We start from the raw sequence: 15,380 nt of genomic DNA, 5'->3' as shown, positions 1-15,380 counted from the left end.
AATGAGTGAGTGAAGAGACACTATTTCACAGGGACAAACATTTCTGAGAGCAACTTTGAGACTGTCAGCTGCCTGAGCCAACACAAACAGGAGAGAAAGACTCCTGAAGGATGATGCTTTTCCTTTATTCCTGGGAAATGATGTTAATGCCATGGGATTTAAAGACAGGCATACTTAAACCACATGACTGAAGGATGAACTCACTGGCTTCTTCCAAACTCAAGGAGCAACTCAGTGGTGATAGCTACTCTGGATAAAACTTGTGTCAGGGAACACTGCACACCAGAATTACGCCAGGACATGACAAGCTTCTTAAATGAGTGTTAAGAGATGAGCCATAGCCCATGTCCCCTCTCTGTATGGGGCACAGAAGCGTGCCCAGGACTCCTTTCAGGTAGCTCCCTTTATTTTGATAAGAGAGTTGTGGCAGCTGGAGAAGTTCTATGCACAGTTTATGAACTTTGGTAGGACTTTGATGTTAAGGCTTTCTAGATTTTCTGAGCTATTTAGTGATACACTGCCTCATGTGGTCCTAGACCCCTGGAAAACTCCAAGCAAAAGATTCAGTAAGGGAAAGTCAAAAAGGAATACAGCAATTAAACATTCTTTACACACCTCTTTTCACAATGTGACAAGAGATGAAATTCATCTGATGACAAAAATAGTCTAAAACCTCTCATTTGTTGATGGTTTCTGATTCTGCATTTACAATAGGCTGCAAATTCAGCAGGGCTGGGAATGTCCTGTTTGCTTTTACAGTGGTTGGCATGTTGGGGGAGTCTCACTGCCTCAAATGCCAAAATTCAACCTAAATTAAACTAATTACTGCAAAATTATTTAGCAGTGAATAAAAAAGATTTTACCTTTGAGAAGAAAATAAACCATAGACTAAGCAGCCTGGGAAGCACTGGGGACAGTGGTGTCACAAGCTTTGCAAAACACAGCCCTGATGATCATCTGCCTGCAGAAATAAATGAGCTTTCCAACAAGCCAAGCTGGCAAACCTTGCTCCAAGTACTTAAACCGCAAAACTGCTGGTTTGTGAGATCTCACCCTCTTACCTGACATCATTACCTCCATGGGCAAAGGATCCAAAGCAGGCTGTTAAGATCTGGAGGAAGTGGAAAAGTAGATGGACCTGAGATGTGTCTTTCTCTTCCTTATCCTCTTCCACAGGATCAACTGCAGGCCGGTTCGGATCTGCGAGTTCGGAGGCTAACTTCATTTCCACCCCACCTTCCTCTGCCTCGATCTCTGCCTCGGCCACGGCGTTGCAATAGCTGGAGTAGCTGTCATAGCGGACTCGCTTCTTGGAGTAGGAAACAGTGTCTCCCACTAACTTCTCACTGTCCTCTGGAGTTGATGTATCTGCTGCCTTAAAGGAAGAATGCACAGGCATGCCACAAATAGCAGCAGTGTAACAAGTATAACTGTTGTTGCGTCGTAAGAGTTTGTAGTTGTTTTCTGGAGTGGGCCTCTCATCGTTGGCCCTGTCCAGGTGTATTTTGTGGAGCAAGTCTTTGTATAAACCTGAGTCCTTGTGCACAGTGTGATAAACGTGGCCATCGCTCCTCACGTGGCCATCAAAGCTGAAGGTGCCATTGGAAACAGGCGATTTCACCGAGGTGTGTGTCACTGAAAATGCCCTTCCTAAAAAGGCAGAGATTTAGTTTTTATTTATACAAAATGCAAAACAAAACCCCCCTCCCCTCCCACTCTGCAAGACAATAATGCAGCCATCACCTGAGAATACAGGACAAGGATCAGTTTGCACTACAGGCTGTCAATAAGCCAAGATTCAGTTCACTGCAAAATAAAATCTCTCTGCAAAAAGAGCTTTGTTCCAGTGTTGGGTCTCCTCAGACATGCTGTACAACCTGCACCAAGTCACTTGGGATCAGCTATTCGAAGGTGACACTTGATGGTTAAATCCTCAGGTTCTTTGAAAACAAAATTTCCATAAAATTCCTTTCTTGTAAAGCAAGCTCTGCTTTTTTTCTGAGGTTTTGTCTACATCAAATAGGAATAATTAGGATTTCTGAAAGGTGTTTACTGCAATTTCATACCAAATATGAGGTCACCTATATTTAAGAGACATTTACATAGCTTTTAAAAATAGTTTACAAAATTGGAAAGCAAAAAAGTTCCTCAGCTATTCCAACATTTTGTATACCTTATTTCTATGAGCATGATGATAATTATTCCCCACTGTATATCTTTAATGTTAACCTATGCTATAGGACACACATCACAGTGTAACACAGGCAATATTTCTGAAAAAACTATCTTTTTCATTTCCTGACTTCCTGGATTTCCACTGTGCAACATTCAGAATTGGGTTTAGCTATTTTTAAACTGGAAGCACACACTCAAAGGGCTCCGCGTCATGATTTGATTTTGTAAGAATCAGTTGAATACATTAGGCATTTATTAACTAAATTACAGGGCTGTTTAGATGTTAACAAAGTGATATGAAAGTCAGCAATCCGCTAAGTAGGGGGTGATCCCACCACATGGGAGAACAAAAAGAGCTTTATGCACACTAAGTCTACTTCTTATAAATATATGTTCAGAAAACAATGCATGAGATTTTTCTAGTGGACATGCTCCAAAAGGTCATACATTTGTCAACTAAAGTCCAAATCTTTTCATCTCCTGTTGTAGTATGCTAATCATCTTTATGCTGAATTTAACCTTCATACATCAGCAATCTGTGTTCTCTGTATTTTTCCACTGCTTAAAAGGGTGGAAACACCATTAAGGATACAAAGGAAAGCAAAGCAATTTTTTTCTCAGCTGTTTCTAAATTGAAATACAGCCAAACAAAATGTAATTGATTTTAAGTCCTCTCTAGAAAATGTCACTTGTAAATGAGCATCTTTCCAAACAAATGCTGAAAAAGAATTAGAGCTGGAAATCCCAAACACTAACTTACTGTTTACAACAGAGACCAGCTTGAGGTTAAGAAACCTTACTGAAATGGGAAAAAAAGACAAACCCTCTGTGTTGTCTTAGTTTCTTACCATATGGTACACGTGGATGGTTTCCATTTGCAATAGAATCTGATGCCCCAGCAGCTTCTGTTACGGAGCCCGTAAGGGGAATCGTGCTCTCATCAGATGCTTTGGCACCGGGAAGCTCTTTAAAGACTGGTGTTTCTTCATCTTGAATTTTATCAAGACTTTCATCTGATATCCTTGAGAGTGCAGCATCTTTCTTTAACCGGCCTAAGGAAATAACAGTACTGTAATTTTAAACCCAAACTATACCACTTGTTACTTAACCTTCCACTGTTTGCATCAACAGCTTAGTTTAATGTGGATATAATAATGTGGCTCTGTTTCATACACACATTCTTTATTTATTTCTAACACTAATTTTTATGCTATGTTATCTTATGTTAATGTGAGAAAATTCTAGAGCATTTCCTTTAAAATAGAAAATTGTTTCTTCCTATAAAATTTGCCGAAGTAGGTTACTGAAGTAAAACACTGAGCTGTTCATCTATTAATGAAATCTGAAACTTTTCTCTGCATTTTAAACACTGCATTTGTTGAGAATAGCAAAGCAAACAAGTGAAAGGCTGCAAAGCTAAAATCTCTGATCAGCCAAACTTACTCTAAAGTTAAACAAGTCACTTAAAGATGATTATTCTGCTAGGTTTTTGCTCTTTAACATTTTCTTAATAAAATAAGACACCAGATTATATTCCAGGTTTTATTTTCCTGTTTCTGCTAGGCTCCAGAAGAAGTGAGCACTGCAATGATTGCCTAACAAGGTTTTGAATTTCTACCACTGCAGATTTCTAAGAGCAGATTACACAAATACATGAGGAATAGTTTAAGCATATTCTGCCTGTGGGTGGGGATTGGACTAGGTGACCTCTCAAGGGCACTTCCACCTCTAAAATGTAATTTTCCATAATTTTAAATTGCTCACATTTCATCAAACAACTACTTACTTTCTATTTTTTTCTTCATCCAGGGACACACAAAAATCCAGACTAAGACAGCAAATACTAAGGACACACCAACTGATATTAGAGCAATGGCCCACATTGGCAGTGTCAGCCCCAGCACTGTGAAGACAAAGAAATAAAACCCAAACAAACCGTAAATTAACATGTCTTAATTATCCCAGGCAGTGGAAGAGCAGTCTGTTGCAGAAAAGCCAGTGTCTACAATTAATTCAAAACCAACATCAATGAGCTGATGACAATTACTTATGTATCAGTTAGTGCAGTATTTAAAGGTCTAGTTGACATGGAAACATTTGCAGGTTTAGTGTTCCAACTTTCTGTTACCCCACTGTGACCTTATTTCCAAATAAGCCAAAGGTAAAACCCTGCCATGAGAGCTGCTAAAACAAGTTTGCACTGATTTTATACATTAATGCATGTTACACCATGTTGCCCATTAGGGTAAGTTTTTCCCTGACCTTTGCTCTGGTCAATAAAGCCTGATGCTTAGCTCAATCTAAGCCATTATTTGCTTATGGCATTAGCTTAATGCAGCACTTGGAGCTGAGGTTTCAGTCCTGCAATACACAATCACGTCAATAACTCCTGTTCCTGTAAATATTCCCCCACGAGAGCTCCTTGCACTTGCTCAATGCAACAATCAGACCCTTAATGAAGAATGAACTTGGCCTCTGATCCTTCAAACCCATATATACATTGCCTGTCTTGAAACCCATGTGATGCACTCATTCTTGTGAGTAAATGTTACCAGGACAGAGGCCTTGGAGAGTAAATATGTATTTCCTGAGTATCAAAAAAGGAGTCCCACCTTTGTGTTCACTCACTTTTAGAGACTGCTAAGCTGAAACAGAAGGGACATTAAGATTCTTATTTCATTTATTTTGCTTAGTGAGTCACTGCAGAGTGCCTGACCTAATTCTGCAGTACAACTAATGAGGAAATGTCGGATATACAGCTGATTTACTGTGAAACATCTTGGATACATAGCCAAGTAGACTTAAGAAAAGGGAATAGTTATGTTACCTTCAAATTGGGAACATCTCAAGCTTTTATTAATTTCAGTAATGCTATGCTATGAAGCACAGTTTACCAGCTGCATTTATCTAGTACATCTAGCATGCAGGTTTGAGAGAAAACGAATTTCCATTCAAAAAAGGTTACTTTCTAACACATCTAGCATGCAGGTTTGAGAGAAAACAAATTTCCATTCAAAAAAGGTCACTTTCTAACCCTGTTTTCTTAATTCAGGGTCATGTTCAGGAGTGTATCTTCTATTGCCTGTTCATTCATGGCTCTGGGGCAATAATCTAAACTAAAGATAACATTTAATGAGCAGAGTGTTCAACAAAGTAGTTGAGATCACTGAACATCTTTTTTCTGAACTCTTTTGCTACAAGTGTGTCTTTAAATGTACATTGCTTCAGTACACTATGAAAATACAAATGCAAATAATCAAACATAAAATGTGCAATTATAAATATAAAAGCATAAATATGAAACTATATAAGTTCAAATATAAATGCAAATATAAATAAATGCAAGCATATAAATGCACATAAAATATACAAATATATAAAAATATAAATAAAGTCTTTCATTTACTTCTCCTGAGTTGCAATGAAAACGCAACACTAAAGAAAGAAGATGCATTCAATGCAGAAACAGGCTTGGGGTTTCTAATCATTAAAGGGAAATAAAGAAGCAAATTTAAATAACAGTCTCTGTGCTGGACCTGCCAGAACAGTGACTGCTGATGTCAATGGAGTGAGTGTTACACTGAGTACAAACAGCCTACCTGCTCTTACCCCCTCCTTGAGGCACATACCTAGAAGTCCTCTGAGAGCTCAACACGTGCTCACATCTACGAAGCCAAAGCTGGCAGCTCAGTAATTTCCCTTCCTCCAAAGAGGGATTTTTTTTGTAGCTGCGCTCTTTCCCACCAACCAGAGTGATCAGGAGGGCGTCACAAAAGGACACACACAAATAGAAGCATGTGGGGAGGTATATGATTCACTCTTGCCCTGGTTAACTCCTAATGTAGGAGATAACCGTGCAGTGTTGATGGCTACCTGACAGCATGCTGGCAGAGCAACCTTATACATTGTGGGCAGCCTCCCTCCCATGCCTCCTTCTGTGGACAGCTCACTCACCTGGTGCCCCTGTGTACATGATGGAAAACACATTAATAGCTATGGTAGCAGCATAAAACACTGGAAGTGCGCGGAGGCCGTTGGGCACAGGGTCTTCCTGCGTAGAAATCATGAAAAAAAGGAAACGTTAGCTGTATTTTGCACCAGATTAATGTCAGCATGAGCCACCATGAAGACAACACATGCTCCCAAGTCAGTGCCAGACAGGTGGAGCGTTTGGATGGAGAGGAAAAGACTTGCCTGGTTACACCCAAATCCACAATGCTGGTCCTGGCAAGCACCAGCATTCTGGGGAAGCTGGACACTGTTAATGGGAAACAGAGAGACAGCAGTTTCTTCCTGTGTGTTCTTATCTCTTTTGTCTCCAAGATGAGGAGTTCCTTGTAGCACTTGTAAGCAAAAGACTCAGCATGACTGAATGGTGCTGAGCAGAGAGGGCATTGATGTTTTGTGGCAGGGCCACAAGCATCAGTGCAATGCATCCATCTCAAAACCTTATTCCTAACCACTCAGTTTCAACAGACAGCCTGGCACTTTCTACCAGCTAACAGAAACCTCTGAAATATTAAGTGTCTGGCTGTATTACACAGGTAACATTCATAAAGTGAGCAGGCAACGTTTTGCATGCCACTGTGCCTGCTGCCCACTGTGATCTCCTGCCCTTGGCACGCACAAGGAAAGGCTCAGCTGACGGCACAGCGGAAACTCACCGTGTGAGCCACGGACAAAGCCTTTGTGAGGAGACTGCTTTGGCCTTTTGAGGGGTTCCATGTGTTTGCAAAGAGCCTGGCGAAGCTGAGGGCTGGCTAATGTGTTTTTGTTTCTTGCTGCCATGAGCTATAAAAGGGAGCTGAGAGAAGGCTGCAGCTGCCCTGTGCCATGCCCCGGTCACGAAGTGTGATGCAGCACGGGCTGTATTTGCAGGGCAGCTGCTATTCACAGACACCCCCAACAAGGGCATGAAGCCCTGTAAGAGGCCACGGACCTGCAAGCTAGAAAGCTGCTTGCTCTTATTTTATGCAACACAAGTAGCTATCTGCTTATGCCAGAAGCTCTACAGATCTTATTACTTTGTGAATGGTACAGATGGCAGTCAGAAGCCAATTTCCCTAACTCGAACTTTTTCTGCCTCTTCTATGCTTAAATATGTGGCTGTTATGCCAGAGTTCATGTGATTTTGATGAATGATTTCTTAAGTTGCTAGGTTTTGAATACAATAGTGGAACTTTTCCTCATTCTTTATGCAATTTGAGCAATTTCTCATTCAAAGCTGAGTCTGATCAAATCTATCATCTGTTTTGATTGCTGACATTTATTTAGACCAGAATTAAGGAACAATGAAGCTGAGGTTACAGGTGGTGCTATTTATAGAGAAAGAATTAATCCCTCATCTATTTAAGTTCCCTGTATAACTGCTAATATAGTGTACCTTATTTGAGGTCATTGTCATGCGCTGCACTTCCCCATTTTAGCGAGTTGAATGGTGTGAGAGAAATGGAAAAAGCAGATAAAAGTATCCTGGTTTTCAGTTCATGCTGGGTGGCAGGCAAGTCACCTTTTGCACTGGGACACATGGACTGATGTTACCTCAGGTCACTAAAACCCATTGATTCAGGTTTCTCGAGAATCTTTAAATATGCAGATGCCCATCTTCTAATGTCTGATGTGCTGGAAAAACCAAAGCTTAAAATTTCACAACTATAAAATACCAATTGGAGTATCTCCAAGGGAGAACTGTTCTGTTTAAATAACAGAACAGCTATTGTGAGGCTAAGTCAATGCCAGCAAGCTTGTACTAATACAGAAGCAATCTCAATGCACCATCCTCTGACCCAATAGAATATACAATATTAATAAGCACATAGCACCTCCTAAGCCTCAAATTCTTGTCAAATTACTTACTTGCAGCTTTCAGAACTGCTAAGAGCAAGTACAGTTCAAATGGCTATCAAAAAGATGACTGGTCTCCTGTCCAAAAAGCAAGCCACAAACTTTCAGCTCCGGAAATGCCAGCACTCAAATGGGAGGCAAGAACACAACCTCCATACAAAGCACTCATTACAGTAGTGAGATTTCTTTACCTTTTTTAAAATGAAGAATCTAATCAGCACAAAGAGGATTCCAGACATCAAGCCAGATAACAGTGGGGAAATAAACCATGAGGCAACTGTGTTGAAGAAAAGAAAGAATTAAGCTTGGAATAAAGAGTATCCTTTCATAATAGTTAAGTGGGTTGTTAGTGAGCAATAAATTTAAAACAGCTCTTATACAACTAGAATGAATGTTCTGTGTGTTTACTTACACCTGGTGCAACTCAGTGTCCCCTGACACTCAGTAAAGTCAAAGTACTGCTAGGCACCATTAGAAACATCAGCCAAAACATTTCCTGATAATTTTGTAAGGTTAGCGATCAAACTCATCATCAAAGCTTTTTGTAGTTTGAATCAGAGTAGACCGAGAAAGCTCTGCAATTTCCTAATCACCATAACCATGGATGTTGCAAGCAAGTGGAAAGCAACTGCATCCAGCAGGATGCCATGCTGCTTGCAGGGTAAAAGTCTTGATGACAAAATGCCAGAGAAGCATCAGCTGTAACGTACAAGGAGCACATATTTTTTGCAGGCCAGTGCTGCAAGTGTCCAGGACTGATTCAACTGAAGTAGGTGCCAAAACTCCCACTGATTTCAATAAAACTGGATTAGGACAGCAGTCTGGAAATTTCATCCAGTGTGATTTATTGTTTGCAGCATGTTTAACAGATTGACTCTGACTGCAAACTCTATTTTACTTTTGACAGAATTACAAAAAAAGATCTGCCATCTCTAAAGTCCAAATATATTACTATGCCTTCAGCTTCAAATCATTTTAATACAGGCTTTAGGCTGGGCCTCGGGTTACAAGGCTTCCAAAACAATATCCCTGCTTGGATGCACTGATCTTAGCAATGGGAGGCTGTGAGTTAAACATGTGCTGTATGCCCAGCTTTTGCCTCCGTGAAGGTGGTGGGTGGAAAATCATGACTGTGGGCATTCACATGATGGCTAGCATTGTTGAGAGTGAGAACGGCGTAGTACAAGCTGCCACAACAAGAACTGGAAGAGGAGGAATGTCACCTTGAAGCCTGTCTCTGAGGGACAATGTGTCCTCAGCTTACCACTGGGGAAGTGCAACTTTTGTCTTACTCCTTTCTCCACTATGGACACACTGCAGCCCTTAACCAACACAACACCAGTGTTCTGGTGCATCTTCTGAATGACAGGACTGGGGTGGAAAATAAATTAATGAGGGCGTACTATCAGCACAAAGCAGAATTCTGGGAAAGTTTTTTGCAGGCAGAATACACTATTTCACATACTCATGCATAGAAGGAGACAGCACTTACCAATCTTGACAAGCTGCATCCACTGGACACCCCGTGTGCCAATTGCTACTAGAGAAAATCCAATCGTAGCACCTACAATGCAATGTGTCCCTGATATTGGGAGTCTCAAGAACGATGCAATTAGCTGCCAAACAGCAGAACCTACGAATAAAAAACCCAACTATATGGTATAAACAACAACAACAACAAAATAATGCAGAAAATTCTTTGCCACGTACCCACATTCTTTTACTAGGGCTGCCTACACTCCACATGCATAACAGAGATCTTCTAAAGAGTTTTGTTCCTGTTCTGTCTCTAAAAGCAGATACTAAGACAGTTTAATAGCAGCTTTGAATGCTTCATCTTACTTATGACTGTTTATGACTAACAGCTCTTTACACCTCACAACAGCCCTGCTTTCTTTTTTTCTTGAAGGCTTTCAGTATTTACAGCTTGTCTGCTTAAATACGCAAACTGCTGCCAGTCTGCATAAAGCTTAGAAAAACTCATTCTTGAGAGCTGGACCTGGAAGCCTATGAGTGATCAGTGTCAGGAGGTATTCACCATTTCACTAGAAATCTACCCATGCTCCTAAGTTTAGATGCTACCCAAGAAAGGCTTAAATTGTGGGACAGAGACTTTTTATGCCTTAATGACAAACAGCCAGCCAGAGTCCTCTACAGGAAAAAAACTGAGGAGGAAATAAGGTCTGCCTTCATTTGCAGCTCATTGTGGCAGTGGAGAAATTCAGAACAGCAGAGAACACTTATCTTAGTCATGCAGTAGCCAAAGATATCCTTGACATAAGGAAATAAGATCTCCTAACTGACTAAGGGATGGTTGTAATGGTCTATAAAATAAATGCAACATTTGCCAAGAGTGCAGGAAAAAACTACCCCAAGCACCACTTTCAGTAGTTATATCAGACCACAACTGGCCACCAAGCCCTTGAGCACACAGTTCCAAGCTCTGACTCATTTTCACTTTGCAAGGACCCAGGTTCCCTGCTCCTCTTGGAGTGGCACTAACCTCAGGACACCAAAATAATTTTGACAGCAACACAAGCTTTCTGTGGAGCTCACCTAATATTAGAGAATTCTTAGAAAAATCTCTTCTTCATCTTAAGAATTCATGGCCTAGAGACTAAATCTTCATGTGTTAAAAGGAGCCAGTGGCAGCAATCAGTCTGCCATGAGAGATGCTGAATTTTCTGGCTCATGCCACCTCACTTAGCAGGTCTGCAGGAGACACAGGTGATAAAGCAAGGTCACTGAACCAAATCACACTGTTACCCAAAATCTCAGCCTCCATCCTCAATTACAACCTGAGATGGTTTGAAGGTCTTGAAACACAGCCATCTGCAAATGGTGATTTGCTGGCATCATATGTGGCCACATTTGGAAGTCAACCAGTTTGTAAAACTGATCTCTCCTGGGGTACTATCCCAAAACAACTGTTACTTGCTAGTGGAAATTCTAGATCAATCAAGGAACACCTGCTCTTTAATTTTTTGGCTTCTTTCCCTTGTACTAAAATAAAAATAAATACACTTTGAAATCTTTGACATGAACTTAGAGACCAGAAAGTGGAAGTAAGGTGAAAGAGAAAACAGATGGTTACATCTGTAAAGAGCCAAATAAACAGATAAGTCAGCCATAGATATGTAATTACAAAATACTCAGACTAAAAACCAAAGAAAATCAACCAAGCCACAGCTGCACTGCAAATGTGTAGTGAGGAGTGTATTTTTTTGTTGGGAGAAAAATAGAGGGAGAATGGAACTATTTCCTGCTTTATGAACTCCACAGAATCATAGAATCACAGAATGGTTTGGGTTGGAATGGATCTTAAAGATCATCTAGTTCCAACCTCTGTGTCATGGGCAGAGGTTGTACCATGTTCCTCAGTTGAAAACAAAGAGGAGAGCAAGAAGAAAAGTGGTGGAGGACTGATGGATGGTCTGAAAAATACAGTGTATGATCTAAAGAAGTTTAAGGAAGCACATTAAGGAACAGAAGAAAATAGAAATCAAGCCAGAGCAGGCCTTTCCTCTGGGGCTTGCAATGCCTGAACTACCTACATCAAAGCTTTAATTCCTCTATAACAGAAAATGTATGTTGCCAACTTTTGTCTTTGCAAAACTAGCCTAGGATGCAGGAGGCTCACTAGACCTGTCACAGAGTCCCAAATTCAGATTCTTCATGCCTGCTGACACTGTGGCTGCACACCCTTTCCTCTTGGTTAATATCCCCTAAAGACAGAGGGCTGTCTGAGCACGGCCCTGACTAAGAGTTGCCAGTGCTAGCTTTTGTCTTAGGGTGTGTTTCATGCTCCCCTGTGGCTGAAGGCACTGCATCCATTCTCCTGAGGCTCCCGTGCTGTGTGCCAGCCATAAACCCCCATCAAACACCATGTCACCTGCAAGACTGGATTAGTACTTTGCTTTGCTAATCCTGGCTGGGATGTCCTCTCTCTTGGTGCCATCTCCTCAGTTGCACCAGCTGCTGACTTCAGCTCCCACCAGGACCACTAGAACAACACTTGGGTAAATACTGACAATAACCTGTCAATTAGTTAATGCTAGGGAAGTACTACAATTTACTACCAAAAGCAACAGTCACTAACTTCTCATCTGCCCAATAAACAACATTTTAATATGCTACGAAGTATTACAAAATGCTACATTGTAAACTTTTAATCCCATTGCTTCCTTCTTCCTTTTGTCTTGGGAAAGAAGGTTGCCCTGAAAATGACCATCTACTTTTTGCTGCAAGCATCAAAGGATCTTCCATCAACATCTGGAAAGAGGATACAGTGACTTTTGGTCTCTCCCAGACTGTTGGCTCATTTAAGCCTCATTGAAATTCAGAAGCTAAATCCATTCTCAAAAAATGATCATGAGGCATGAGAGAACAGAGTGGGGGAAAACTCAGAGTAAAAACAGAGGAAAAGAAAACATCGAAGAAGGCTCACAGAAAACACAGAAAAGATATCATACATCCAGAGAAAAGCTAGAGATGGATTTGAGAAAAAAAAAATTGAAATCTGCATTTTGTAACTTGTGATTAATTCTGAGATTTAAAACGCGGAATTTCTTCTTAATGCCCTTACTGGAGGAAGGGAATGCAACTGGTCATGAAGTTCACACAGGCTTATGTAAATACGCATGCAAATAAGATGTTTTCCTTGAGCTTCTGGCCAGTTGCCTCTGCAGGGGGTATCTGAGACTTAAAACTTTACCGTGGAGGATCAGGATGCCAGAAATAGATACAGAAAAGAAAAAGGATCCTGCCTTCAATAGGGTTCATGAGTATCAAGAACCTGCAGGTCACCTACGTTTCAGATAGCATATGCTGCTCCCAGGCATGTGCCCATGGGACAAGATGGAGCTATCTCAGTAAGCAGAAGGCTAAATAATGCAAGTAGAGTGGCACTAAAAAGCCACTCTACAGACTGAGGGAAAGACCAGAAACCTGTAGCTGACCTTGCATAATATCAGGAAAGAGGAACTGATGGGGGGTGCCCTAGAGCCCTTGATGTGGTTACAGAGGGAGCATTTAAGGAAGTGGCTGCGGTCCCAGCAGTGATGTTTCTCTAACCAACTCCTCTTCCCCTTGGGCAGGGCAAGATGCCCAGTCTTCAGGAGGCTCAGGAGCAGCAAAGGAACCAAGGGAACTACCTCCTCACGCTCAGGCACAGAAAACTACCTCTGACAGCTCCAGAAACTGTCACTTTTGTGTGTGTGACAAAAAAGTGACGGGTTTTTGATCCACTAAAATGAAAAAAAAGGCAGCAAAATTTACTACACATGTAGTAGACCTCTGCATGGATTCACCTATTTAATGTGCAAGTCCTGCCTAAAAACTGTGAGGTGGTTAGAGGGGGTAGGTGGAAACAATATTTAGGTCGGGTTTAAGGAAGAAAATCTCTAAGTGGAGCATCCCTTTCAACAGAGGATGCTGCGATGCTCGTATAAATCACACCCCCCTGTCATGGGATGCCACAGACCTGCCAGCCTGAGGAAGTGGTGGTGGGATGGGAGGACTGGCCGCTTGCCTGGGCTGCCTCTCCCACAGTGAAAGGGTTTCCTTCCTGCTGCATCCTGCCCTTTAAAAGCAGGTTTGCCATTGATCCTTGAGGGAGCTCTCAGAAAGCTCACAAAGCCTCTTGCATATAAACAAAGAGTAAATACCGTGGCTTAATGTTACTTACCTCAGAACATGCTATTTGTTCTAAACGGAGATTAAGTTAACTACAAACAAAAGCACAGGAGCAGACTCTAAGGTACCCTGACCTGCTGCCAATTTGGGTCAGAAAAATTAAAAAAGACCTTAAAGGTGTGATTATTTTACCTTTACTGCTCCCTAAGTTTTACCACAGGCAAGGGTGAAGTGTACCATTTGCTGCAATTGCTCAGCTAGACAATCACTTTAAGCAAACGTGTTTGGATTTTCTGCAATTTTCTTAAAGCAATTCCTTCACATACATACTCATTGCAAACTGCTCTTTCTATAGGATCTTCTGTACAGACATAAATGCTATGCTTCCATATCTTCCATTTACCATCACAAAAATCTCCAAAATAATTTTAGTCAGTACCCCATACATATATAGGACTCATTGTGCTAAACATTTCTCTTCGTCTATTAGTGAAATGGCTGCACCACTGAAAAATGTAAATTATTAGAAGCATTTAAAAAACAAAGGAGATTTAAAAAGGAATATGGGGCCCTGCCTTCACACAAAACCAGATGTGCAGGTCCAGAGTATGAGAAGACTTAATTAACAATATTCACAACAAATAGCATGACAAATACACAACAAACATTACTTGGAAGAGGAAAGTATTACTTACCAACCATTGCACTCACTTCTCCTGCCATCAGCAGTGAGACAGTCTCGTTGTACAGGTTAACATCAATGATACCTTTCCGAATTGTTTCTCCTACTTTTGCTCCCAGTAATACTGAGCCAGTGGTTTCAAAAATTGAAGCCAAAATGCAAGCCTGGCGTAAAGTAACGACACCAGAACCCACAGCCGTTCCGAAAGAATTAGCAACATCATTTGCACCAACCGAAAAAGCTAAAATAAAAGCTATGATAAAACCCAAAATGACCATCCACAGGTACTCATCCATGGCCATTTTTTCCCCAAACCGCAGATTAGCTTCCCCTTTGCAAATAGTTAATAGTCAAGGCTGGAGGGCACCGCAACGGATTTGGAAAGCAGATTTCTTGTAAACAATGAGTTCTCTCTGGAAAGTGCCGGGTAGTGTTAGAATGTGAAGAAACTGCTAACTGCTGATTTTCAAACTACTATAAATACTGTTCATTTGGCTGCCTTCGGTCAGCAGTGAAACACATTCCATATTTTGCTCCCAAACTGGTACAACTGCGATGTTCAGTCCTGCAACAGAGAAAAAAAAGGAAAGAAAAAGAAAAGAAAATTTTAAAAAAAAGGGGGGAATACTCAGCAGAGCCCATAACAATGCGCGTTTTCAGAAGTAAACATGATTTAAACCCACTAATGGAGTCCTACCTCGGCATGTGACTGCTCTAATCATAAAGCAATTCAGAAAAGATTCAAATTAGGTCACCTCCAAAGCAATATGTTTCTTGTAATGTCACTGACCAAGAAAATCTTTTGAGTAATCTAAAAGGATTTAGAAAGTCTGGGAGTTTTGTTTGTGTTGAATTCACCGTGCAGTGCGATAAGCCCTCTTTCTAGGAGGAGGATTCTTCTTGGCTTTTTGCACACAGTGAATATAAAACATGTAGAATATATAGACCATACCATACAGCCTTATTCCCAGCTGATAGAATATATAGACCATACCATACAGCCTCATTCCCAGCTGATATCATAGAATCATAGAATCAATCAAGT

At 41.0% G+C, this 15,380-nt stretch overlaps 1 protein-coding gene across 1 annotated transcript in view; it reads right to left on the bottom strand.

Moving 5' to 3' along the window:
* The window catches only part of SLC20A2 (solute carrier family 20 (phosphate transporter), member 2), a 31,826-nt gene extending 16,926 nt beyond the window's left edge, over positions 1 to 14,900 (bottom strand). The window contains exons 1-7 of the mRNA XM_009075954.1: positions 14,349 to 14,900; positions 9,512 to 9,652; positions 8,211 to 8,296; positions 6,130 to 6,226; positions 3,962 to 4,078; positions 3,024 to 3,227; positions 1,062 to 1,650 (exon numbers count right to left, since the gene is read on the bottom strand). Of these exons, the coding sequence (XP_009074202.1) occupies positions 1,062 to 1,650; positions 3,024 to 3,227; positions 3,962 to 4,078; positions 6,130 to 6,226; positions 8,211 to 8,296; positions 9,512 to 9,652; positions 14,349 to 14,637 (1,523 nt within the window). The 5' untranslated portion in view covers positions 14,638 to 14,900. The remainder of the gene's footprint in view (positions 1 to 1,061; positions 1,651 to 3,023; positions 3,228 to 3,961; positions 4,079 to 6,129; positions 6,227 to 8,210; positions 8,297 to 9,511; positions 9,653 to 14,348) is intronic.
* Positions 14,901 to 15,380: the final 480 nt, after the last annotated feature.

Source organism: Acanthisitta chloris, unplaced genomic scaffold (assembly GCF_000695815.1).
Source record: "Acanthisitta chloris isolate BGI_N310 unplaced genomic scaffold, ASM69581v1 scaffold31435, whole genome shotgun sequence".
NCBI lineage: Eukaryota > Metazoa > Chordata > Aves > Passeriformes > Acanthisittidae > Acanthisitta > Acanthisitta chloris.
The sequence above is the reverse complement of the archived record's forward strand: the minus strand, read 5'-3'. Positions and strand labels throughout refer to the sequence as shown.